The sequence below is a fragment of the Narcine bancroftii genome, chromosome 6, assembly GCF_036971445.1.
Source record: "Narcine bancroftii isolate sNarBan1 chromosome 6, sNarBan1.hap1, whole genome shotgun sequence".
Lineage (NCBI taxonomy): Eukaryota > Metazoa > Chordata > Chondrichthyes > Torpediniformes > Narcinidae > Narcine > Narcine bancroftii.
Genome location: NC_091474.1, coordinates 90928492 through 90953793, shown reverse-complemented (window position 1 = coordinate 90953793; position 25302 = coordinate 90928492). Strand labels below are relative to the sequence as shown.

Here is a 25302-nt window from a genome sequence, read left to right as displayed (position 1 = left end):
CTGGTTCTAATCTAAATTAACTGGTTTTTTAAAAAAAAAATCTCCTGTTTGGATCCTTTGTCAAAGGATTTGTAGAGGAGGAAGGTAACCCTTGAAAAGCATGCCTCTGCAAATATCACACCATGTTTAGATGTAATCGCAGCTTCCATTGTTTTAAGTACCCAGGGGTTTGATCCTTGCAAAATATGCTTTGGTTTGTATAAAATTCTGTCACTGCTTTACCTCTCTTACATTGCACCATTTAATTTCTCAGTGTCAGTTGATAATACTGTTAATCTTGTGTTTATATCATCCTGTAATTCCACATTCAATAACTAACCTTGTCAGATATTGTCCAGTTTTACACTTTGCTGTGTCCTTCATGGTACTTTATCTAGTTAGTATTTTATATTTGGTCTAGAAAAGTCACAGTTCAGAAGACATTAATTAAAATACTGATAAAGCTTACATTTTGCATGTTGGAAAAAAATGTTGGTACAACTTTTACGTGTTATTTCTCTCTAATCTAAATTGTACAGATATATCCATTTAGACTGACAAACAAGCTGCTGCATTCCTTGGAGGGAAATGGGCACTTGATGTTTCAAGTCAATCTGCTTCAGTGTTGAGAAAGTAGATAAAAGGAGGGCAGTATTAAAGAGCGATGTGCGGGAAGAGACCTGCATTCTGTTTTCATCCACTTGATTACTAGCAAATTTAATTCCTTTCCCACTCCCACACCAACTTGCTTTTCCTCTGCCCTTGCCAGGGTGGGGACAAGTAAAGATTAGAAGAGCAGCTCCTCATATTTTGCCTGAGTAGTCTTTGACGGTGTGAACATTAAGTTCTCCAATTTCAAGACACCTGCTTCTCTCATTCCCCATCCACCAGGTTGTCACTCACACATCCTTCATTCCAACCACCTCCAATCCCTGATTACTCATTTCCTTTACCCTTTCCCACCATCCACACCCACTCATCCCATCTCCCACCCTCCTCTCCTGGCCACTTTCACTCCACCCTCTTATTCCCCTTTCACCTCTCATTCCCCTTCTGGCTCTATCTGCATTTTTTTGATTTTTTTTTTCCCCCCCTTGACTGCTTCCCAATCACTGCTATACATGTCTCCTCACTCCACTCCACTTGCTCCCACACCTGTATAATTTGTCTGTCGTTCTTCTCCCCTCCTTGCTCCACCTATCACCTACTGACTTCTTGATTTAATGCTGCTTATCTTCCCTGTGCTTTCTTGATTCTGAAGCAGGGTTTCAACCTGTTGCTGCTCCCTGCAGTCTCTTGTGCACCCATGCCATTTTATATTAGATATGCCAATGTGCCTATGGACACCAATATACCAAGGAGGGATTGAATTTAATAAACAAAAAATTATTTACAGCACGGTAGCAGCCGATTCCGGACATTTAAACCTATGCCATCCAATTACAGCCAAATTAACGTACAAACCGTTGCGTTTTGGATGGTGAAGGGAAAACCCATAGACACTAGGAGAATGTACAAACTCGTTACAGACAGTGCCGGATTCAAACCAGAGTCTCTGGTGCTGTAATAGCTATGCTAACCATGCCACCCTTTTAAAGCAGGGAGGTTCTTCTGCAATGGTACATGGTACTAGTTAGGTTGCACCTGGAGTACTGGCTTCATTTCTCATCTCCTTATTTGAAAAAGGATATATTGGCTTTGTATGTAGTGCAGAGGGATTTCACCTGGTTGATTTTGGAAATGAAGGGATTATCTTGTGAAGAGAGATTGACCATTTTTGGACTATACTCACTGGAGTTTAGAAGGATGAGGGTGGACCCTACATAAATGATAAAAAGTTGTTTCCACAGGTAGAGAGATTAGAACCAGGGGTCACAGCCTCAAGATTCAGGGGAGTAGATGGTAAGATGAAGATGGAGGACCTGCTCTCCCACAGAGTAGTGAATCTGTGCAATCATTTGCCTAAGGAAGTAGAGGCTGCCTCGTTGAATGTATTTAAGACACATTGATAGATTTCTGAAGTAAGGGGAAATTGAGGGATATGGGGATCATTCAAGGAAGCGGAGCCGAGCTCTTCGCCAGGTCAGCCACGATCTTGTGGAGTAGGCTTGATGGTCTACACATTTTCCCATTTATGATGTTCACTTTTTCTGGCCTTTCTGGCTATTTTTATTTGTTAGTCCTGTACAAATTTATTCCTGCTCTATGCCATTATTTTGCAAAATGTAATTATATATTTACAGTTGTGTCTTTTCCTTGAGAAGATGTCACAATATTTGTCTCTAATGTTATAATCTGTTTAATACTCCACAATTCCTGGTTATTTTTGGCATTTGATGAAAGTCGTCCCTACACTTAGGACTGCAGAATGGATAGCATAAGGAATTTGTGTATCTAAACTAGACTAGAATAGTTTGTTCACGTTCATGTGAATTATTTGGATTGATGCAGGATAGTTTGTATAAAACAATGAGCATATTGACTATTTTTGCTTAGCCATTATTTTCATCCACAAATAATGTCCTGTACCTTTGCTTGTGTAGCACTGCAGGAATTTATTTTGCCGTTCTATTTAGTACAAATCAATGACATTTCAGCCCTCCTTGAACATTAGTCCTCATCTTTAAAAGCTTGTCATTGAGATATTGATTTAAACTCAGATGCAAAGATCTTGGACGATAGAGAACAGTATTTTTAAAGTGGGGTAAATTTTCAGATCAGCTGCTATTTATTGTCATGTCATATTATATGATATTGACTTTAGTCTGCCATAAGGCAGAAAAAAGATTCTCCATGAGCATTTGCATGGCCCGGCACCTCTTACAGTCAGAGAAAGAGAAGCAAAAGAAGTCATGTTTCCCTGCCCCCAGAGGTATTGAGTGTTGGTGGATTCTCCTCCAGGGCTCCCACACCCTTTGCATCCGCACAAGATTCCAGTTCAACACAATCCATCAGCAACCTGAGCCCAGATCCAAACCTCCAATGTGTTGAGGAAGCTTTCAGCACCTAGGGCCCTTTGGGAGCCCACCTTGCCCTCAGCATCCTCTTGAATGCCGGTTCCTACACCTAGTTCTCATGAGGCAGTCTCTTGTGAGTCCTCTGATCCCCAAGTCACCAACAACCCACAGCTTGTGTGCATTCTTAGCCCACAAGTCCCCAACAGCACTGCTCATATGTGTATTCTACAACTACAGAGCCCCCTGTTGGTCACCACCGTCCTTAAGGTCATCTCCTCTGCTCTATTATTATCTCCTCTATTAAAAGCATGCTTTTAATACACCTGATTTGTATGTTCTCCAGGTGGTCAGGTTGTTAATTTGATGAACCAACGGTTGCATTCTGGCTTTAGTGAACCTGAAGTGCTGCAGATATTCTGTGACACTTGTGAGGCAGTGGCCAGGCTACATCAATGCAAACCTGCAATTATTCATAGAGACCTGAAGGTGAGCATTACTCAAAATATCAAACCAAAACTTCTCACGTGCAAATTGTTGTGTATTCAGTCCACTTTCTGTTCTATGCTAGGTTGAAAACCTTTTACTTCACAATAATGGAAACTATGTCCTCTGTGATTTTGGAAGTGCTACAGACAGATTTGTATGTCCTCAGATTGAAAGGGTTGATGTAGTTGAGGAGGAAATAAAAAAGTAAGTTTTAACTAAAATCCTATATCTTTTGGCTTGAATTAGTTTTCGAGTTAAAATGGCATCAGAATTTGCAAGAAGTTATGGTGGTGGCTGACTGATATCTGGTTGAGACTTCTAAAATTTCTCTGGAATTTTTTTTCATTGGTTTTGTTTTCATTGGGCTTCTTGCACTAATATTGGTAAATATTTCATTAAAAAAAATTAGCAAATAATTTGGGAGCGAGGTATGATTTTTCAACTGTCATGATTTATACTCTTTCAAGTTAGTTGTTCACCCTTTGAATTAAAATACTGATATACTGTTCTTTGCAGAAAAAATAAAATAAAATTTCCAACAATCTGTATACTTTATTATAGACCCTAATTTCAACTTTAATCCTGAATTGCCTTTTAAACTGCTACCAACTTGGTCATTTTTACATTGCTATTTGTGGGAATTTGCTGTGCACAAATTAGATGCCTGGTTATGTACGAAATATCAGTGATTATTCTTTTAAAAGTTACCATATGAACTTTGTACTATGCTCTTTTTAAAAAAAAAACATTGAGAAGGATGCTGGAAAAATGCAAGCTGTTCCTCCACTCAACTCCAACAAGTTCCTGCATAAACAACTTTGGATTTTAAATCTCTTCCATTTCTCGTCCCTCAACCAAAAGGACAAACACCCATGGTTTTGTTATAACCTACTTCAAACTTTTTTTTCTCTGGTTGCTTTACTATCACCCCTTGTTCACTACCATCTTGTTTGTGACTCAACTTGATGTTGTTCTCTAAACCATAAATTACTTGACTCTCCTTTCTGGTCCTTGTGTTAGTTGATGACTATTATATGGTCTGTTTTCTGATATACTTCTCATCCTACCTTTGAACCTGCTAATGTCACACTTTAAGTGATATAAATGCGAAATAATTCACCAAACGGGTCCCCCAAATGTTCCTACTTGTTATACCTTTGCCACGAGCAAGAAATCCATCTGTGAATTGACGGCTGTTTTTATTTTTCTGTTTCCTTTTGAGTTGAATCATTCTTTCTTTCAATTGGTAAGCATGGCAAATGTGGCCTCCATTTTGCTCAGACCTTGATGAGGGGCTCAAGCCCAAAATGTTGGTTATGTATCTTTATCCGCACTATATAAAGGACATTGTTTGACCTGCTGAGTTTCTCCAGCCTTGTGTTATTACTTTTCTCTAAAATTAGATTAATAAATGAAGTTTTGCCATGCCTCAAATTATAAAATTTATCTTGTTGATGAAGCTGGTAGTAGTTGTTTTCCAAGTCTATTTCAATTTTAAATTTCATGAGATCCACATACTACAATAAAAATTGAAATGCAATTAGTAATATCAAATTATTTGGTTTGCATAATCCACACATAATCTAATTGTATCCTTCTGCACCCACAACCATCAATCACCCTTGACAACTCTACTTTCTTTGGGTGTGTTTACTTGAGAAGCAGAAATTTTCTTTTACTAAGTCTTTGGAGAAAACAACGTGCCTATTTGAATTTTGTGAATAACTCTGAATCCCAGCTGCTGTATCCATCTTTCTCCCAGGCCACAGTAAGCTGTGAGGCATTTGTAAGCTTCCTGACTTCTTTAAATTCCGAGTGGAGTTTCTGAGCACTCAGTCCTCTGCATCACTGAGATGACCTACTTCCACCGTTTATAATGTTGCCTCGTGTCTTTGCAGCTTTTCTCCTTTGCTTCCGAAAGCATGGCTTCTAACAACTTTGCACTCTGAGATGCTTTCCCTCTGGACTGCATAGTGGTGTACCAAGTAGGTCTGTTGCCTCACAGCTCCAGCAAATGGGTTTAATCTTGACTTGTATGCATTCTGTGTGGATTTTGCATATTCTTCCTGTGACTACAGGGGTTTTCTTCAGTTGGTCTACCTTCCTACCACATGCCAAACGCTTTACAGTTGTAAATTTATTATCAATTTTAAATTGCTTCTTGCGTGTTAGTGGCTGATAGAATCTGAGGGAGTTGAAGGGAGAATACAAGAGAGCATTGCAGGATTAGTATAAAATGATGTTGATGGTTGATGTGACCTGTTTGTTTTGATCGCTCTATATCCCATTCAGAGGCAGCTGTTCAGCGCTTGACGTCCTGTTTTGCAGAAACTTCCAAAATGTTTGGCCTGGAAGTCGGCCTGAAGAAAACTGAGGTCCTCCATCAGCCAGCTCCCCACCATGACTACCAGCCCCCCCAGATCTCCATCAGGCACACAAAACTCAAAACGGTCAACCAGTTTACCTATCTCAGCTGCACCATTTCATCGGATACAAGGATCGACAACGAGATAGACAACAGACTCGCCAAGGCAAATAGCGCCTTTGGAAGACTACACAAAAGAGTCTGGAAAAACAACCAACTGAAAAACCTCACAAAGATAAGCGTATACAGAGCCGTTGTCATACCCACACTCCTGTTCAGCTCCGAATCATGGGTCCTCTACCGGCATCACCTACGGCTCCTAGAACGCTTCAAACCAGTGTTGTCTCCGCTCCATCCTCAACATTCATTGGAGCGACTTCATCTCTAACATCGAAGTACTTGAGATGGCAGAGGCCGACAGCATCGAATCCACGCTGGTAAAGATCCAACTGCGCTGGGTAGGTCACGTCTCCAGAATGGAGGTCCATCGCCTTCCCAAGATCGTGTTATATGGCGAGCTCTCCACTGGCCACCGTGACAGAGGTGCACCAAAGAAAAGGTACAAGGACTGCCTAAAGAAATCTCTTGGTGCCTGCCACATTGACCACCGCCAGTGGGCTGATATCGCCTCAAACCGTGCATCTTGACGCCTCACAGTTCGGCGGGCAGCAACCTCCTTTGAAGAAAACCGCAGAGCCCTCCTCACTGACAAAAGGCAAAGGAGGAAAAACCCAACACCCAACCCCAACCAACCAATTTTCCCTTGCAACCGCTGCAACCGTGTCTGCCTGTCCCGCATCGGACTTGTCGGCCACAAACGAGCCTGCAGTTGACGTGAACATTTACCCCTCCATAAATCTTCGTCCGCGAAGCCAAGCCAAAGAGACAAAGATCCCTGATTCTGACAACTAGCAATTTTGTTTTGCACTGATGCATAAATCTCTCAAGCACAAAATCCTGTGTATCTACAGTTACTCACTGATTTCAAATCTGCTAAGATTTTTGGCCTTTGTATATCCCTAATTTTTAGGGTCCATGCAAATGCTGAGTGTCTCTTAAACATCTATGCATGCCTCGACTCTTTAAAAAGAAATCTCCTTAAAACCTGCTCTTTGACTGGAAATCATCTGCATTATTATTTCTTAGACCAAAACTGGGACATTAAGATCTTGTTTAAATGCAAATTTTATTTAAATTTTAAATGTATGTACAAGCTGATGTATTGCAAGCCATACAAATATGAAATATCTCATATTTACAAAACTATTTATTCACCTATCTGTTTTTATGAATACTGCATATGTATTGTTTGAGTGTATCTGGTTGTGTGCATGCATTTTGCACCGAGGACTGGAGAACATGGTTTCATCAGGTTGTACTTGTACAATCAGATGACAATAACTTGACCTGAAAGATGACTTAAAATAGGCAGCCTTCATGTCAAATATTATTCTCCTGCTCTAATTTTCAGATACACAACACTTTCATACAGAGCACCTGAGATGGTTAACCTTTACAGTGGGAAATCTATTACTACTAAAGCTGACATATGGGTAAGTGAGAATTGATCTTTATCTTAGCGCTAAGTAAGAGTGCTGTATGTGTTTCTTATTGCTCTTTGTATCTCCCACTCGATTACTAAGGTTTTATTTGACCTTTCTGTACTATCTTTAGGCACTTGGATGTTTACTTTACAAACTTTGCTTCTTCACTTTACCATTTGGAGAAAGCCAAATAGCCATCTGTGATGGAAGTTTTACGATTCCAGATAATTCTAGGTTCTCTGATGAAATACACAGTTTAATACGTAAGCAGTCAAATTTCATGAATTTGAAATTTCCAGATTAATTATTTGTTCGCATTATTCTTGACGTTACCTCATTTATGTAATGAATAAACATTCTCTTTTTGTAGGATATATGCTTGAGGCTGATCCTGACGAGAGACCTGATATTTATCAGGTTTCTTTTTTTGCATTTAAGCTGTCAAAGAAAATATGTCCTGTTAAGAATGTCAATGTAAGTATGTTTTGCTGAGGAATTTCATAATGAACTTTAAAATCATTCTCTGTGCAACATATCTTTGACCTGGCTGAGCAAGTGGTACCTGATGAATGCAGCTGATGTAAAATTTGTAAGAAAATTTGAGTTCAAATTAAGTAATCAGTAACTGGGTTCTTGTAATTTAGTTATATTCACTGTTCAAAATTTGAATAGTATTTTGGAAAGCTAAAATGAACATACTATTTCTGTAAACTCATAGCTGTTCTGTATAGACTGATTTTACAGCTTTGATACATGATAAAAATGTCAATTCTCTAAGTCAAGTTCACTGACAATTTTTGTTATGCAATGGAATTATTGGAATGGCTCAAATTTGGAAAATCAGCCTTTGGCTTAAGATATTTTAAGGAATACCAAAATTAGAAATGGCATTCATGTGGATGCCAAAAAAATGTTAGGCAAAAATTCTGAATGATAAGTTCATCTCATTCTGACTGTGAGAGAAAACCTTCAATTCCTGGCCAAGAGAATGTTTCCTCGTGTGAGAGGACTTCTCAAAAACAAAGTTGGAAAACTAAGTCTATGTGAAAATAAATGGTCTTAAAAATATTTCAGATTTAATTTAGTAAAGACATCTCATTTAAAAAAAAATTGGACATACAACGCAGTAATAGGCCTTCTGCCCATGAGCCCGCGCTGCCCAAATACCCCAATTGACCCACAAACTCTGTGCCAAGAGAATGTTTCCTCGTGTGAGAGGACTTCTCAAAAAAAAGTTGGAAAACTAAGTCTACGTGAAAATAAATGATCTTAAAGATATTTCAGATTTAATTTAGTAAAGACATCTCATTTAAAAAAAATTGGACATACAGCGCAGTAACAGGCCTTCTGCCCATGAGCCCGCGCTGCCCAAATACCCCAATTGACCCACAAACTCCGTACGTTTTGGAGCGCCCTGGAGGAAACCTACGCAGACACAGGGAGAAGGTACGAACTCCTTACAGCGGTGGATTTGAACCCGAGTTGCTGGCGCTGTAAAGGTGTGGTGCTGACCACTACACTAACCAGAATTTGTTGTACAAATATGTTCAAGTATGAATTGAGTTAATTTCTGGTGCCAGAATTGGACAATGCTGGGAGGCCACTTTGCCCCACCCATTGCACACCTGACCATTGGCCCCTCTAAGTACCTTTGTACTTGGCCTTGTGCCATTGGCCTTTGTAATCAATTAGACCTTGTTGGCACGGAGCCATTGCCACCCTGTTGATTACCTGGGCTGGACTCCCCAGCCCTCCATTAAAGGGTGCCACATGTGCTTGTCTCTTTCTCTTTTTGCCATCTCTGAAGGACCACCCTGCTTCACTTTAGGCCTAGTACTGTGGAATGGCGCTGGTGAAAACGTTTGGTAAGATGTTCACTAGAAAAGGGTTGGGAGCATCTTAGTGTCCCGAGTAGCATAGAGCCGTGCCTGCATTAAGTCAAGGGGTGGTGGGTATTGTATTGTTTCATTTCCTTGATTGTATGTAACAGCACTGTGTACTCTAGTTCATTTTGTATGTGTGCGCGCGCCTTATCCTGTTGCGATATTCCCACGCGCGTCTTCTGTAAATAGTCATTTACTGTCAGACCATGTTCACAGTCCTTGCTTTTGAGATCCATTAAATCTGTTCCATCACTCACAACAACTGTGCTGTATATCTAAATTTAAATCTAATTTAAATTTAAAAATTGCAACATTTCCATTCATTTTAATTACTGGGCAAATGGAAAATTTTGGTCGATGAAAGTTTAGATTTGAAGTTGACAATTTGTATTTCTTGTTTTTTTTAAATTGACAAAACGCACATTTATCATGCCCTTTGGCTTCCAGAATGTGAAGATCCCTGTGAAAATGCCACTACCAGTAAGAACTAGTGAAGTTGCTGTTAAAAAGTCTCAACCACGAGCAAGGTAAATTGGTATTCCAGAAATGTGTTGAATTGAATTTAAAATTAGTTTCCTGTTGCTTTTAAAACTGCTGTATAAAGTTGTATCCTTGACCATCTCTTGAATGTGCACATTATTACACAAACGTTTTAGGCTTACAGATCCGGTACCAACTACAGAAACCTCAATAGCACCTCGCCAGAGACCCAAAGCAGGACAGCCAACACCAGCTTCGAGTGCTCTGACAATTCAGCCTGCTATGACTCCAAGGAAGAGATCTAACGCACAGTTGGTGTCGCAGCCAGCCACCACACAGTTGGTGTCGCAGCCAGCAGGTGTGTATTTGCAGAAATAATCACATAAAATGGTAGTTTTTTCCAACAGGTTTAAGTTACACATTTGTATCTATTTCCTTCCTTGTATCTTTGCCAAGAAAAGAAACTGGCCTTTCTCAACATATTTTGAATTGGTGACCTTGAAACAACAATGTTAAAGTAAATCATTCACTGAACAGCTGTGGCAGATGTTTCCTGAAATCATAGGTGACATCCGGAGATGCTGATTTCCTTCTGAGCAAGGAATGTCGAGCTGAATGAAATGAAATACGAAAAGTTTACAGAGATGGCGTGAAGGACAGTTGTGGATCTGGGGGAAAATGTTGCAAATTTTAAATTTAGAGGGGCAATATTACTCAAAAGGAAGTTGAGTGAGAATTTGTGAACAGTAGAGCTCACCAAGAAATGATTTCCCCCATCAGAATCCTTTTGCAAGATCTCCAGAATTCAAGAAATAATTACTCTATTTTAAACATTGTCTATTTCCAGTTATTTTAGCACAGTTTGCTGCACACAAAATGTTTAAAATATTTATTTCAAAGGCAGTTTTTTTTAATCCCAATCTTTCCCTCAGTCCTTTGTTTCTTTAAGTTATGGCGAAAGATTATTGACTTTAAACGTTAACTTTGCTTCTGTCTGTTAATGATACTGTTTGCCCTGAGTATTTCCAGTGGGTTTTGTTTTTATTTCAAATTGCCCTGAATTCATAATTTGTTGCTTTAATTGTCCTGAAATGTTGCTCTGTCAGTGTATTCTGCAAATAATTGCCTTTATCAGCCATGATGGATAGCTTTCTCTCCCTGGCAACTCATTAACATGCTGATAGTATTTCAGTATTTCTTGAGTAGATTAACTACATTATCTTGATTTTGAGCTTCCAACATAATTGCAGGCAATTATTCCTCGGTAAAGTTTATTAAATTAAATTCTGATTAGTTTCCTAGATTTTTAGTTAAACACATCTGGTTTTTAATTTTGAGGTTTAGGGACAGTGATTGGTGGTAGCACCACCTCTCTGTTATCCCTGGTACTTTCTCTTGTAGCCATGGGAAATGCAGCAAAATGTTGCTCTTGCATCTCATCCAGGGTCCCAAACATGCAAGGCAAAGATTCACCTGCACCTCTAGCCTTATCGGCTGCATTCAGTGTAACCCATGTGGCCTCCTGCACATTGTTCAGACTAAACGTGGACTTGGACTGTTTCACTCTGTCTGTAATGGTCATCCAGACCTCCTGGTTGCATGCTATTTTAACTCCTCATTCCCACACCTCCCTGTCCGTCCTGGGCCTTCTCTGCTGACAACTGAAAACTCGAGGATCAACACCTCATATTCCACCTCGGCAGTAAAAAGCCCAATGGTATGAGCATAGAATGTTCTACTTTCATGTAGAGTCCCCTCTCTCTTTTCTATGACCCTTCTGCTCTTCCTCTTCCCCTCTCCTCTTTGCTTCCAACTTCCCACTAGATTCTTCCACTCTCTCTTTCCACGTATCCCATCCCCTCCCTCTCGCTTTAATCTCCTGCACTGTCCTCTTTACACTGTTCTAACTCCCTTCAGACCTGAGGAAGTGTTTCAGCTTGAAACGTCGACCATTCATTTTTCTCCCATTGAGTTGAGTTGCTCCACCAGATTGTGTTTAGCTGAGGATTGATGGCAGCATAATTGTTGGTCTCTTGAGCCTAAATTTCTGCCATCATAACCTGTATATATATATATATATATATATATATATATATATATAAAAAAAAACAGAGCAGCCACAGAAATGAGATCCTAGATTCAGTATCTTTTAAATCAAAGAAACCTCCAGTGTGAACTCAAGTAACACAAATCAAATTGTAGTAAAAACCTAGAAATGCTGGAGGATCACAGCAGCTCTTGTCCATTCCATAGGAGGTAAAGATATATTACCAATTCATGCCTGAGCACTTCCTAAACCTCGGTAATCTAGCTCTATCTCCTATGGATGAGTTCCTCCAGCATTTCTATAGTTTTGTTGAATTTCAATAGGGTTTGTACAGTTTATATCTTCCATTCACAAGCTTTTGGGTTGAATGATGGACGTTTTGCAATTAAACAATCTGCAGGACAACAATCGCAATGTAAAACGTTTTGAACATTTTGGTCTGTGCAGGAGCCACAGCTGCAAGTAATGGGCACATTGGTCAGTTAGATGGCCAACAAGCGCACATCCAGCCAACACAGCATCTCCAAGTGGAACCACAGGTGCATCTGTTACTTCAACAGCAGTGTTTGCTACGCCAACAGCAAACCTGCTTTCAGCAGCAGGCAATGTTTCAGACGGCGCAGGTATGCTCACTTTTATTCTTCTTTCCAAACAATCACAGGATGCTTTTCAATATGCCTCATCTTGAACTCTATTCACTTGACCATAATTTACTGTATTTTCCAAAAAAAACTTAAAAGTTAACTCTTTCTTGTTGCCAGATTTTCATCAAACATGTTAAACTTATCTTCTGGCAGAGTGTTTCGTTAGAGGCTGACCCAGTTTGAAGCTACTGGCACGTCCTTCTCCAAATCTGCACGAATCAGCATGAAATTATTCAAAATCATGACCCTTCTCATCAATTGTCCATGGAAGGACAGGGTATTACCTTCTCCATCTGAACAGTCCCACTCACAAAATTTGCTTGTGGCTTCATTTATTCACATTTTTTCCTCTTCAGCAACATTCTTCTGATGTAGCTTGATCAATGGAATTTCATAATTGCTTTGTAATGTTTGCTTTATTCAGGATGTGTTTCTGCAGAAACTTTTACTTTACCCTTTTGCTTTTCAAATCCTGTCATACTGTGTCTCATGCAGAGTCTTGCTGCACTGAATCCTTGCTGCTTGAAGCTCGTTCTGATCAATACTTGTGCCAAGAACTGCAAATGGTAATGATATTACTTTGTATTTATGTTCTTCCAAGTTGCCAGCTTCCAGGCGCTAATCCTCACCACAAAATAACTTGACAAGATTACCTTCATTTTGAGTTACCGTGATGCTATTTTCTCCAATTGTACTGATTTAAACAAAACATTCGCAGCAAGTGGGTTTTGCAGGCAAGGCACCATTTGTGGTCCTTCCCTAATAGTTCATGAAAAGTTACTCGGGTGAAGTGCTGTAATTATTTTGGTGAAAGTTCTCCCAAAATGCTGATTGGAAATTGCTTTCGTCTCTTTTGGTGATAGAGAGGGGGCAAGGTTAGTGTAGCGGTTAGCGCAATGCTTTTATAGCACCAGCGAACTGGGTTTGAATCCACCAGTATCTGTAGGGTGTTTGTATGCTCTCCCCGTGTCTACGTGGGTTTCCTTTGGGTGCTCCAGTTTCCTCTTGCCCTTCAAAACATACGGGGCTTGTAATTGGGCGGCACAGGCTCGTGGGCCGGAAGAGTCTGTTACCTTGCGGTATGTTCAAATTTAGATCACAATTTTAGGAATCCTATTGAAGGAACAATTGGGCGTGCAGTTTGAAAGGTTGGTAGATAGCATGTACTGCAGCCATGGTGCATCATTGCTGGAGGGATTAAGTGTTTAGGTTGGGCTGATTTGTCCTGTGTGCTATTCCCAGGATTGATGGTGCCAGACACTTAGATCGGGCAGAATTTGTTGGATGCATACAGGAGATTTTTTTGATAGATTGGGAAAGGTTACGACAAAATTCTAGGATATCTGGACTTCGAAGGGGAATTGTTGGATTCCTTGCATAATATTACTAAAAACACAATGGTGGAGAAACTCAATAGGAAAGATAAAGATACAATGTTTTGTATCAATTTCTTTGCTCTATAAAGGACACTGTTTGACCTGCTGAGTTTCTCCAGCCTTGTGGTTTTACTTCAATCTTGGTGTCTGCAGACTTTTGAGTTTTACTCTTGCATAATATTACCGTGGATATATTGCCCTAGATCTTGCCACTTACACCCTTGAATGTGGTCTGGGTCTTGCTGTATGAAGGCATGGAGGGTTTTGTTTTCTGAAGACTGGCAAATGGAACCGAAGGTTGCCAAATCATTGGTGAGGATTACCACTTATGATCGAGCTCATTAAATCGGTTGAAGATGGTATGGCTACCTTGAGGTGTGACCTGAGACTGGGGCAGTTAACCTTCCAGCAGCCTCTCCCATGTCTTATGAACAATTTCACAGCATTCCTTGTTGCAACAACATGTCAGAAGTTGCTTGGATGTCAAGGGTAGTCACTCTCAGCTCATTCTCAGGAATTCAGCTGTCAGTTTGTGTTCAGCTGATCAAGGTTGTGATAAGGTCTGAAATGTAGTTCTGGTGGGCAGGTTATTGCTGAATATTTACTGCTTCATAACGTTGGTAATACTTCCCACTTGAGCAGTGACTGAAATTACACTGGGTGGCAAATAGCTGAATTGTCTTGATTTATTAGACTTGTAGCTTTCTCAACAGTAGGAATGGGCCGTTTGGCCAAACTTGTTCATGTCAACCAAGCTAGTTAAATTTTCCTGCATTCAGCCCATTCCCTGTCTAAATGCTTTTTCAATGTTACACTTCCACCTCCTTCTGCTGCTCATTGCATGAAGAAGGTGTTCCTCAATTTATTTTTAAATCTTCGCCCTCTCTCCTTAAATCTGTGTCCTTGGTTTAGATTCCCCTACTCGGTGGGGTGGGGGTGGGGGAAAGGATATGACTATTTACCTTGTGTATGTCCCCTCATGATTTTATAAACATAAGGTCCCATTCTTAGTCTCCTTCACTCCAGGAAGAAAAATCCCAGCCTGTGCAGCCTCTCCTTGTAAGTTAAGCCTACCAATCAATCCTGGTAACATTCTCTTGATTTTTTTTTCTATACCCTTTCCATCTTATAATTATATTTTTTATATAACTGGGTGACCAGAAGGGTGTACAGTACTCCCAAGTGTGGACTTTCCAATGTCTTGTGGAGTTGTGACATGACGTCCCTGCTCCTGTACTCGATACCATGACCAATGAAGACAAACATGCCAAATGACATTTTCACCACCCTGTCTACCTTTTTGGAACTTTCACCTGTACCTCAAAATCTCTTGGTTCTAAACAGTCCTAGGGTCTACCATTCACAATTCCTGTCCTGGTTTAACCTACCAAAAGGCAACATCTTGCACTTATCAGAATTAAATTTCACCTGCCTTTCCCTTGGCCCACTTCCCAGTTCATCTGCTATGTACTGTTGTATTCCCAGATAATTGGTCTCCTCAGCAATTGTACAGTAACTAACTGTATTTGGACTTGGCCTGCATTTCATGGGGAGGTCATAATGGGGAAATTTGTACTTTGATGGGTAGAGATGGCCATGCTAATTAGAGCATGTCAAGTCTAGAACGCCAGATGTTGGCAATATAGGTGAATGCTTTGAGACCTACAATCTTTGTTTACTGCTTCTCAGATTCTACTTGATAGAGAAAATTATTTTGTTTGTACTGGAGAGTTTCATTTGATCCATCAAGCTGTGGAACAGTTGGCTTTGAGTACTCGTTTTGGTGCTAGATGTGATTTATGTACTACAGCTTTTCTGGCCAAAGTGCCTTGTTTTCAGTGATACACAGTATTGCTCTGCACATCTCGGAATGAGGTTGGTCCTTTGCCTTTATGGTGATCGGTGGAATGAGGACAATGTTGAACTAAATTAGCAAGGAAAAAAGAGAAGTAAAATGGAGTGTCTGTTTTCAATGAACTGCTGTTGAAAGGCCGTAAATTTTCTTATTGTTTACTATAAATATTCAATCAAAAATGTAATAAAATGATATCCTGCATCATTTTAAAGTAGGACTTTAATTAAATTTGTGGGTTTCAGTTAGCCTTTACCTCTTGAGGCATTGATTTAAGATAGGCAATCCAAATACAGGTATATCAAATCAAGCACCAGAAGATCAAAATATGACTGTTTCAATGGGTGGGAGGGAGGGAAATATATATGAGAAATAATTAGATGTGTGGTGCCATAAAGGGAATCCAGATGGAATCTGTGTCTCAAAGAGGTAACTGAAACTCACCAATTCAATTAAGTCCTACTTTAAAATGATGCAGCATATCATTTTATTATATTTTTGATTTAATATTTACAGTAATTTTGTGTTTAGCTCAAAATTGTCACTATGTCAAAATATTAGTTGGAACATTTGTCCAAGAAATTGCTGATATCTTTGAGCCCTTTGTTTTGATTAGGGCCTAATTCTCGTTTTATTTTGTTTTTGAAAATAATTCCTTAGGGAATTCTTCAGAATGTGTATTGATTGCAGAACTTTTCCTTGAACTCACAAGTGAAAGCAAACCACTTCATGGGGAGAAAATGAAAATAAGATCAAATTTGTATAGCCACTTAGCACAGGGTACTTTCATCGGTTGCTCTTGTAATCTGATTAAATTAGATTCCCTGCCAGTAATAAGACCTCTAAATTGTTATCCAAGCTGAACTTTTAAGTGTATTGAAGCTATATTATGTCTGCCTATAAACTATTAACTGGACTTGGGGATTCTGTGTCTTTAGACCCATTCTTTTTGGCATGCTATTGCAGAAATGGATAGATCTTGTACAAGACAAGGGATCCCTTGAGGGAGAATATTATGAAAGGTGAACCTCTAAGCAACCCACACTGAAGCTGGATAGTTAAGTTCATATGTCACAAAATAGAGTGAAAAGGGTAGTTACACTTTTAATGAAGAACAATTGCATATGATGATGCTTTTGAACATCACCATGGTACCATAATCCATTCATTTCAAAAGTAACATGATTATTGCGTTAGGCTTAAAATAGACTTGATTATTTAGCTTGAGCTTTGGCTTTAATTATTGATGTTGTTACCACCGTTAACTTCTAACTACTGTATTCTAAGAAATTATGTTTGAGAATTTTTTGAAAAAAATGGTTAAATGGAATTATTGGCTCAACTTGTTAGCTTTGGCTTCAAATCCTATATCATGCATTTAATTCTTTGAAACTGTTTTGTTAAACAAGAAAGTCTGCAGATGCTGGGGTCGAGTGCAGAACACAAACCAGCTGGAGAAAACTCAGCAGGTCCACGCAGCGTCCGTAGAAAGTAAAAATGCTGCATGGCCTGCTGAGTTTCTACAGCGCATCTGTGCATCTCAAAGGTTGACCTTTCTTGTGAGACCATTCTATAAACTGGACAGCATTGTTAATGCTAATTCACCGTTGAAGAAATAGAATTTTTTTTCCCACCTAATGTGTTAAGATAATGGCCTGCTTTAAAATTGAAGATTATGTTTCTGGTTTTAAAAATTAAAGCTGATTTTTTTTTTTTTTTAACCCTTCTGTCCCAATATAATTTGAGTTGGATGAGCACCTAAAATTTGGGGCCCATTGGGATATAAACTTTTGGGGCACCACGGTTAGCACAAAGCTATTACAGCACCAGCGACCTGGTGCTGTAAGGCGTTTGTATGCTTTCCGCATGTCTGCACGTGTTTCCTCCTGTTTACCCCTGCCCTTCAAAATGTACTAGGGTTGTAGGTGAATTGAAGTATGTGAGTGGCACAGGCTTGTGGGCTGGAAGGGCCTATAATCGTGTTATCTGACTAAGTTTTAAAAATTTAAAATCAGCTGTGACTTACCTGCTGATGATCTTGTGTTATATTTGCCAACTTAAAACTTTATTTTCAATTATGAATGGGTGAGAAAGGTACTTGCCTAACCTTGCTTAGTGTTTTTGGTCATATTTGCCGTTTCTATAAGATCTCACTGACAAGTGCTTTGGAATGGAAAAGGTAGCATCTTTGCTGATTCATTCTCTTGTCCTAAACCAGTGGCCCAGTTCCTTTGATGTACAATACTGTATTTGCTCCAGTTACAATACACATTTGCTGTTTTCTCATTCTAGACCTAAATAAGCAAGATACATAATGACCCTTTTTTCCTTTATTTGCCCTTGTGTGCAGTTTTAAATTTGTAATCATGTAATTAAAGTGCACATTCCAGATTTTATTCAAGGTGATTTGTATACATTTTGGTTGGACCATGTAGAAATTACAATACTTTTTATACATTTCAGGGCACCATAATATTTGGGACATTTAGCTTCTCAGGTGTTTGTGAGTACTTGGATATGTTTAATTGCTTCATTGGTGCAGGCTAGGCTTGCTTCTAAGCTTTTCATCACCTTTGGAGTCTGTCGTTGCTGTTATTCAACGCGAGGACCAGAGCTGTGCCAATGAAAGTCAAGGAAGCCATTATGAGACTGAAAAACAAGAATAAAACAGGAAGAGACATCGCCCAAATCTTAGGATTACCAAAATCAGCAGATTGGCACGTCATTAAGATGAAAAAAGCATACTGGTGAGCTCAGTTATCGCAAAGGGACTGGTATTCCGAGGAAGACTTCCGCTATGATAACAGAAGAATTCTCATTATAATGAAGAAAACTCCCCAACTGTCTGTCTAACAGATTAGAAACACTTTTCAGGAGGCAGGTGTGGATATGTAAGTGACTACTGTCTTCAGAAGACATCATGAACGTCATACAGAGGCTATGCACCAAGATGCAAAGTATGGCAAAGGGGGTAGGCATGCTTTGGATCTTGGGCAGTTCCTTTACGCCTCCATACTTGCCTTCACTCTGATACATGTTAATCTTGGTCTCATCTGTCCATGAGACCTTATTCCAGAGTTCTGCAGGCTCTTAAATACTTTTTGGAAAACTGTAATGTGGCCATTTGTTTCTGTGGTTAACTAGTGATTTGCATCTTGCAATGTAGCCTCTTATTTCCTTTTCATGAAGTCTTCTGCAGACAGTCACCATTGACACATCCACACCTGCCTCCTGAAGAGTTTCCTGATCTGTCGGACAGGCGTTTGGGGATTTTTTTTCTTCATTATGATGCCATCAGCAGTGGAGATCTTCCTTGGTCGATCAGTCCCTTTACTGAGCTCACCAGTACCTTCTTTCTTCTTAAAATGATGCACCAAACTGACGATTTTGGCAATCCTGCTCTCACAGCTTTATTCTTGTTTTCTCAGCCTCATAATGGGCTACTTTGACTTTCATTGGGCACAACTCTGGTCCTCTTGTCGAAAAATGGGCAACTGCAGGCTCCAGAGGTGATCAAAACTTTAGAAGCAAGCCCAGCTCTCTTATAAGCAAACCTGAGTGCTCTCAAACACCTCGAAAGCCAAATGTCCCAAACATTATGGTGCCCTGAAATGAGGGAACGGTTGTAATTTCTACATCTGGAACGTGTACTTGAATATTTTGTGAATCGTCTGATTCCAAATTTAAAACTGTGGAGCACCGGGGCAAATAAAGGAAAAGGCCTCTTTGTTCCAAACATTATGGAGGGCACTGTATGTATAGGTTTGTTGTAAGATCCTGAAGGTCTGCTAATCATAGCGTAACAAGTGCTATTGTTGAAACATGTATAATATTGCTGCGGTTGAGGAAACCACCTTGCCAGAGCAGTTATGATGGAAATTCGTTATTTTTAACCCTAAATGTTACCAAATTATACTGTGTATTGAAACAGCGGTACCAAATGATGCACCAGGCTCAACAGCAGATGATGCAAAATTACTACCTTCAACAGCAGTACGCAACAGTCATGCAGCAGCAAGCAGCTTTGCGGCAGATGATAGAAGGAGGCATTCAGCAACAGATGATGCGACCACAACATCCACAAACCTTGGTAAGTTACTTCAATTTAATTTTCATTATTTTTCTTGAGGTTCCCTCATTACTTTTTGGTAAACTCAAAGTACAGTTCAACTCTGATTATCTGAAATGGTCGGGACTGGGCCTGCGTCAGATAAATTTTGTTTTGGTTAACAGGCCATGCGGCCCAGTAGCAACAGCAAATTACTTGTAACAGTGTTAAAACAACCACCAGGGAAGGTTTTTTAAGCATTAGAATATTGGTGGCCGCCACCAATCACTGACACCTCCTCACCGAGGCCCCGCTCCCTCTCGGGAGCCCGAGGTCCCCACTGCAGCTGGGAGGCCGCTCTCCTTGATGACGCCGGGACAAGGGGTTCTTCTGTCTGCTTGCGACTGGGAGGCAGTGGGATGCAGCATCGGACTTGTCAGCCACAAACGAGCCTGCAGCTGACGTGGACATTTACCCCCTCCATAAATCTTCGTCCGCAAAGCCAAGAAAGAAGAAATGAAAAGAGGGGAAGGTAAAGAAGAAATGGAAAGAGAGAGGGAAGGGAGTTACCTGAAACGAGGACAATTGTCATTCTAATTTCATGTTGGGGTGAATTTGTTTTCAACCTGTGAGGTCACTTCTGCTCCGAAAAAATTGTTGGGTAAATGAGGATTTCTGATTTGTTTCAGATAGCTAATTTTTTTTTTTTCGGATAAATAAGGATTTTGAGAATCCAATTTCATATAATCGGAGTTGTACTGTTTGTGAACAAAGAAGGCTGAAAATTGCATCACTTTTTTTACGTTTTTCAAAAATTGTATCAACGTACAATGTATAACAGCTTAACAGAAAATTATTTCCGAATGCTTGAGTTGCAATCAGAAATGTGGAGCCAAACAGTGATGTATTGGATGTGATGAACAAACTCTGGCCAGGAGGTGGGTCAGAAGGAGGATGGTGGAGATTTTGGGGGGGAAATTTAATTGAAAATGGCTTGCATGGCTGCTAATGTTGGAAAGAGAGGAGATAAAGGAATATCGATAGTTGGAGGAATGATTGCAGAAATACGAGATCTCAAAGCCTATGTCATGAGTAAATGTACTGCCTTGAGTGAAAATGGCGTTTGTGACTTTGTTGCAGATGAAACCCCAGTACGGTATTGCCCTTCCAGAATTGAGATGGATGTGGTGGGTGGCTGTCTTTCAATAGCTAAGAGTTAAAAGTTCTCACAGGTGTGGAATTGGAAATCTTATTGTTCAAACTCATTCATGTTCAGTTCCCCTCAGTGGAAGATGATGCTGAACTAGATGTGATTTGGTGTTATATTGGGTTCATGTTTTAATTTCAAGATTTAAATAAAAATGTAAATTCTGACTATCAATGTGATGTGGCTCAAGTGATACTTGAGCTAAGGTCCATTGTGGATATGTTAATAAGAGCAGTTGGGTTTAAAGTGGAGTGAGCAGGCAAACATTTAATGATTTTGGACAACAAATGGATTTGGAAAGAATTGAAAGGCAGTTAAATGGAGATTTTCAGGATTTCATATTTAGCTTTTATTAGGGTGTGACAATTTTGCTTGTTAAAACCCAACACCCAACCCCAACCAACCAATTTTCCCCTGCAGCCGCTGCAACCGTGTCTGCCTGTCCCGCATCGGACTTGTCAGCCACAAACGAGCCTGCAGCTGACGTGGACTTTTACCCCCTCCATAAATCTTCGTCCGCGAAGCCAAGCCAAAGAATGCTCAGAGTTCGCATTATTGATTATGAAAGGCTTCCACCCCATAGATGGAACTCACTTCAAGAAACCACCTTTCACATCACTTTGAATTGTTCCAAAGTGCATAACGGCCAATGAAATACCGTTGAAGTGTAACCAGTGTCGAAATGTAGGACGTGCAACTCAATGGAGAACTGCAAACTCACTCAGTTGGGAGTGTGATGGCAAAAATCTCTATCAGTAAAGTTGAATGGGAACTGAAAATGGGGCAGAAAATGGTGGAGAACTCAAATAGTGGATCTCTTTTAACCAAGTCAGGGACTTTAACATGTAACGTAAAATTTCATTTTGGACATGCAAGCATTTTGTAGATGAAGATTAAATGGGTGAAATGCGTGCCTTGCAACTGATCCCCACTTTATACTAAATAAATAAATTCTGAACCCACATAAAAAGGCATGTTTCAAGATATGGAAATGATCTGCTTTCCAATTTCTAAATATGGAGTATACATTCCTCAATAGTCTTGGTTACAGCAAGCCTGGTGTTGAAAACAGTAACTGACCATTTCTGCTTTTGTGTTGTTGCTCCACAGTAAATCAGGTGACCTTTCTCTGTGAGATGATCTGGTTCCAGCTGAATCTTCTGGGCATCCTATGCATTGTAACAGCTCTGATTTACCACAGCTTACAAACAAATAAAGGTTACACTCTCTCATTTCTTTCAGCATACCATGGTTGACTTTCTTTTATTATTCACCAGACACAGCATTGCATTCTTCAACTTCCCAAACTCCCAATGAACTTCTCATTGGCTCACTGCCACACGGGTGATCCTGACCCTCTCATTCTCCTCCTCCTGTGTCTGGGATCCATCACCCTTGCTTAACACACATGCGCGCGTGCATTGCATTGCTAACGTCGTCAGCGGCAACTGGCACTATTCCCAGTGAAGGTAAGTATATGTCCATGACGGTATAAAAAAGATCATTTTAAAAACATTAATATATTCTTGTCCTGTGGGAAATTCAAAGCTACCCAACATTGCTTTGAGAAAACTAAACGGTCAGCGCATTAAACAGATCTGGGCATTTCACATTTTTTTGAATGCCTTTGTGCTTTACTTCTCTCCGCCCCCAGTTATCTATCACCTATGCCTTAATTCCCTGTCCTTGCACTTATCAAAGATATTCCCTTTGTTCCCTCCATTCACTTTGCAATTTAAATGTAATGTGTTTTCTCTCTTTCCTTGTTCTTGCTCTGAAACATTTACTATTTCACTTTCTACAAATGCTGCCTGATATGGCGAATGTTTCCAATGTTCTTTTATTTCAGATTTCTACTAGCTGCTACATTAATTGTCCAGAATAATTTGTTCTACAGTGCCCCCTGGTGGACAAGCCACATAACACATTTTATAGGAGTGGAGTGGCTGCTACATGCAAAAAAACACCACAGGACATGGTGGAGGTTTCAGTTGAACTGTTTATTTGAATTTCACGCGCGCCCCTTTAAGGCCAACAGGAGTTCCGCCCCACATGGCAGTGACGTCATCAGGTTGCCCGGGCCGTGAGCTGTGGCCTAAGGCACAGGGTCATCAGCAAGCCCCAACAGCGCCATCATCCTGCGGCTGCCCCGCCAGCGTGGCAATACAAGCGGGGCCAGTTTGCTACAAGAGATGTGCGCCGCCACAGTAGATGCAAAAGGTGGTTAATCTGAAACGTTTTAGATTTCTATCTCCATTTTACATTTTTTTTTGGCCGGTGCTTGCTTAGAATTATTTTATTTTTATTTTATTTATTATTGGAAATGTGATTGATGGAAGGCAGGAGTGGCAGGCTAATCATTTGGGGCACAGAAGTTTTAGATGTGTTGAAGGTGGACGGAAAAAGCAGTGGAGCTGCTTTACTGATGAGGGAGGAAGCAAGCCAATACTTTGGGTATTTTGGAAGGTTGTCCAAAGAGGTGATTATAGGTATAAATCAGGAATAAGAAAGCAGGAATCACATTTCTAGGGCTATTATGTCAGTGGGAATTAGAGGAACGGATATGTAAATCAATCACAGAGAGCTGCAAATTGTAGTTTTGGGGCATTATAATTTTCCCACTATTGTCTAGGATTTCCTTCGTGCAAAGGGATTAAATGGGGTAGAATTTGTGAAGTGTGCATCCAAGATAATTTTTTTTAAATGTTTTGGAATTTGAAGACATATGTATATTAGGAGTGAAGGGATAGCTGGGGGTTGCTTTAGAGACCCATCTAAGACTCTCATATTCATTAAGCAATGTTTATTTATCTATATAGATAACCACTTGCCCTGCACTGTTTGTCTGTCTGTGAGTTCTGTCCGGTTGTGTGTCTGCAGAACGCTGTTTCGTCGGGATATACTTGTACGATCAGATAACAATAAACTTGAAGTAATATGTAGAGAGTCTGATTAAGGGCAGGACTGTAGTTGACCTTAGGAAATGTAACTGTGCAGCTCATGCAAGTGGATGAAAACCTAGGAACAGTGACCAGTAAGTGTCAAAAGTTGTTCCTCAAGATCCTTCATCCAATATTGTCTCTATGGAGCTTGCATGTTATCCCTGTTACTGTATAGGTTTCCTCTGGATGCTCTAGTTCAGGGGTGTCAAACTCAAATTCACGGAGGGCTAAAATTAAAAACTTGGACTAAGTCGAGGGCCGAACTAAATATTTATTGAAAATTTTCAACAACATCTGCATGTTTTCTCTTCTTTCAACATATGTAATGTTAAACTTTAGGATATAACTTTAGGAGGATAATGTTACAGGTCAGGAGCAGGTAGCTCAAGTTCACCCTTTGCTTGACCTGAGGGAAACATATTTGGTCCCTGTGGAGATGTAGTCAGCATTCACAGGCTGTGTCCATTTTGGCCTGCATCAGGACTCAGCATTTCCTGCTCACTCCTCAGGCTCTAGGCCTCTATTCACCCTCGACCCACCATCCCTCTACCTGACCAGTCCTTTACCCAACCTCTACTCACCCCTCACTCCACTCGCTCTGCCTCTACCCACCCCATCCTATACACGCCCCTCTACTGCCTCTCCCCTCAACCTGTTCCTCCCTCTACCTGTCTCTCACCCTCTAATCACCCCTCCCCTACTCGCCCTGCCCCTCCCCTTTTACCTCTTCCCTATCCACCCCTCCTTCTACTCATCCCTCCCTCTAACTGCCCCTCGCACCTCCATAACTTCCCATGCCCATTACTCCTCACCTACACCCTCTGCCCACCCCTGCTTACCCACCCACTCAGGCCCAGCGCGCTGCCGATCAGCCTTTGCGGACAGCCACCATCTCTCTTCACGTGCAGGGCCGAACCAGCCGTCCCTGGGGTCCGCGCGGGTGCAAGCGCTGAAGGCCGTGGCGACCGGGAGAAGTGCGTTCGCGCTGTGGAAAGGCCGTCCGGTGCCAGTCGCGCGGGGCTCGCGCTGCCCGGGAGCCGTGTGCAGCCTGCCATGCCCGTCGCGCCGACAGGAAATCACAGGCGCTCACCCATCCGCCGCACCGCTCGACAGGTGGGAGAAGTGACTGGTTGTGCGGGGAGCCTTCCAACTGGCTTGTCGGCTGATGACATCGACAGACTTCTCGTGTTACAATTTCTCGTGTTAAATGGGGAAGGATGTGCAATGAAGGGGGAGGATGGTGGGGGTGACATTACCAAAAAACAGCATCGGCTCTCGCTGCAGGGCAGGCCTCCTCTAATACATTTTTGAAATGATCTTGCGGGCCAAATATAATTATATCGCGGGCCAAATTTGACATGTGTGGTCTAGTTTTTTTCCCATATCCCAAAAATGGTGTAATTGGTAGGTTAATTGGCCACTGTGGCGAGTGGTAGGACCACAGAGAGAGTTGTTGGGATGTGGGAAGAATAGGTTAAAGGGAAAATTAGTG

General features: G+C 40.7%; 1 protein-coding gene across 2 annotated transcripts in view; it reads left to right on the top strand.

The window, feature by feature from the left end:
• The window catches only part of LOC138736335 (AP2-associated protein kinase 1-like), a 59069-nt gene that overhangs the window by 22405 nt on the left and 11362 nt on the right, over positions 1-25302 (top strand). For both annotated transcript variants that reach the window (XM_069885676.1, XM_069885677.1), the window contains exons 4-12: positions 3280-3422; positions 3505-3626; positions 7259-7340; positions 7462-7594; positions 7702-7805; positions 9662-9741; positions 9871-10052; positions 12189-12364; positions 19545-19703. In XM_069885676.1, the coding sequence (XP_069741777.1) occupies positions 3280-3422; positions 3505-3626; positions 7259-7340; positions 7462-7594; positions 7702-7805; positions 9662-9741; positions 9871-10052; positions 12189-12364; positions 19545-19703 (1181 nt within the window). The remainder of the gene's footprint in view (positions 1-3279; positions 3423-3504; positions 3627-7258; positions 7341-7461; positions 7595-7701; positions 7806-9661; positions 9742-9870; positions 10053-12188; positions 12365-19544; positions 19704-25302) is intronic.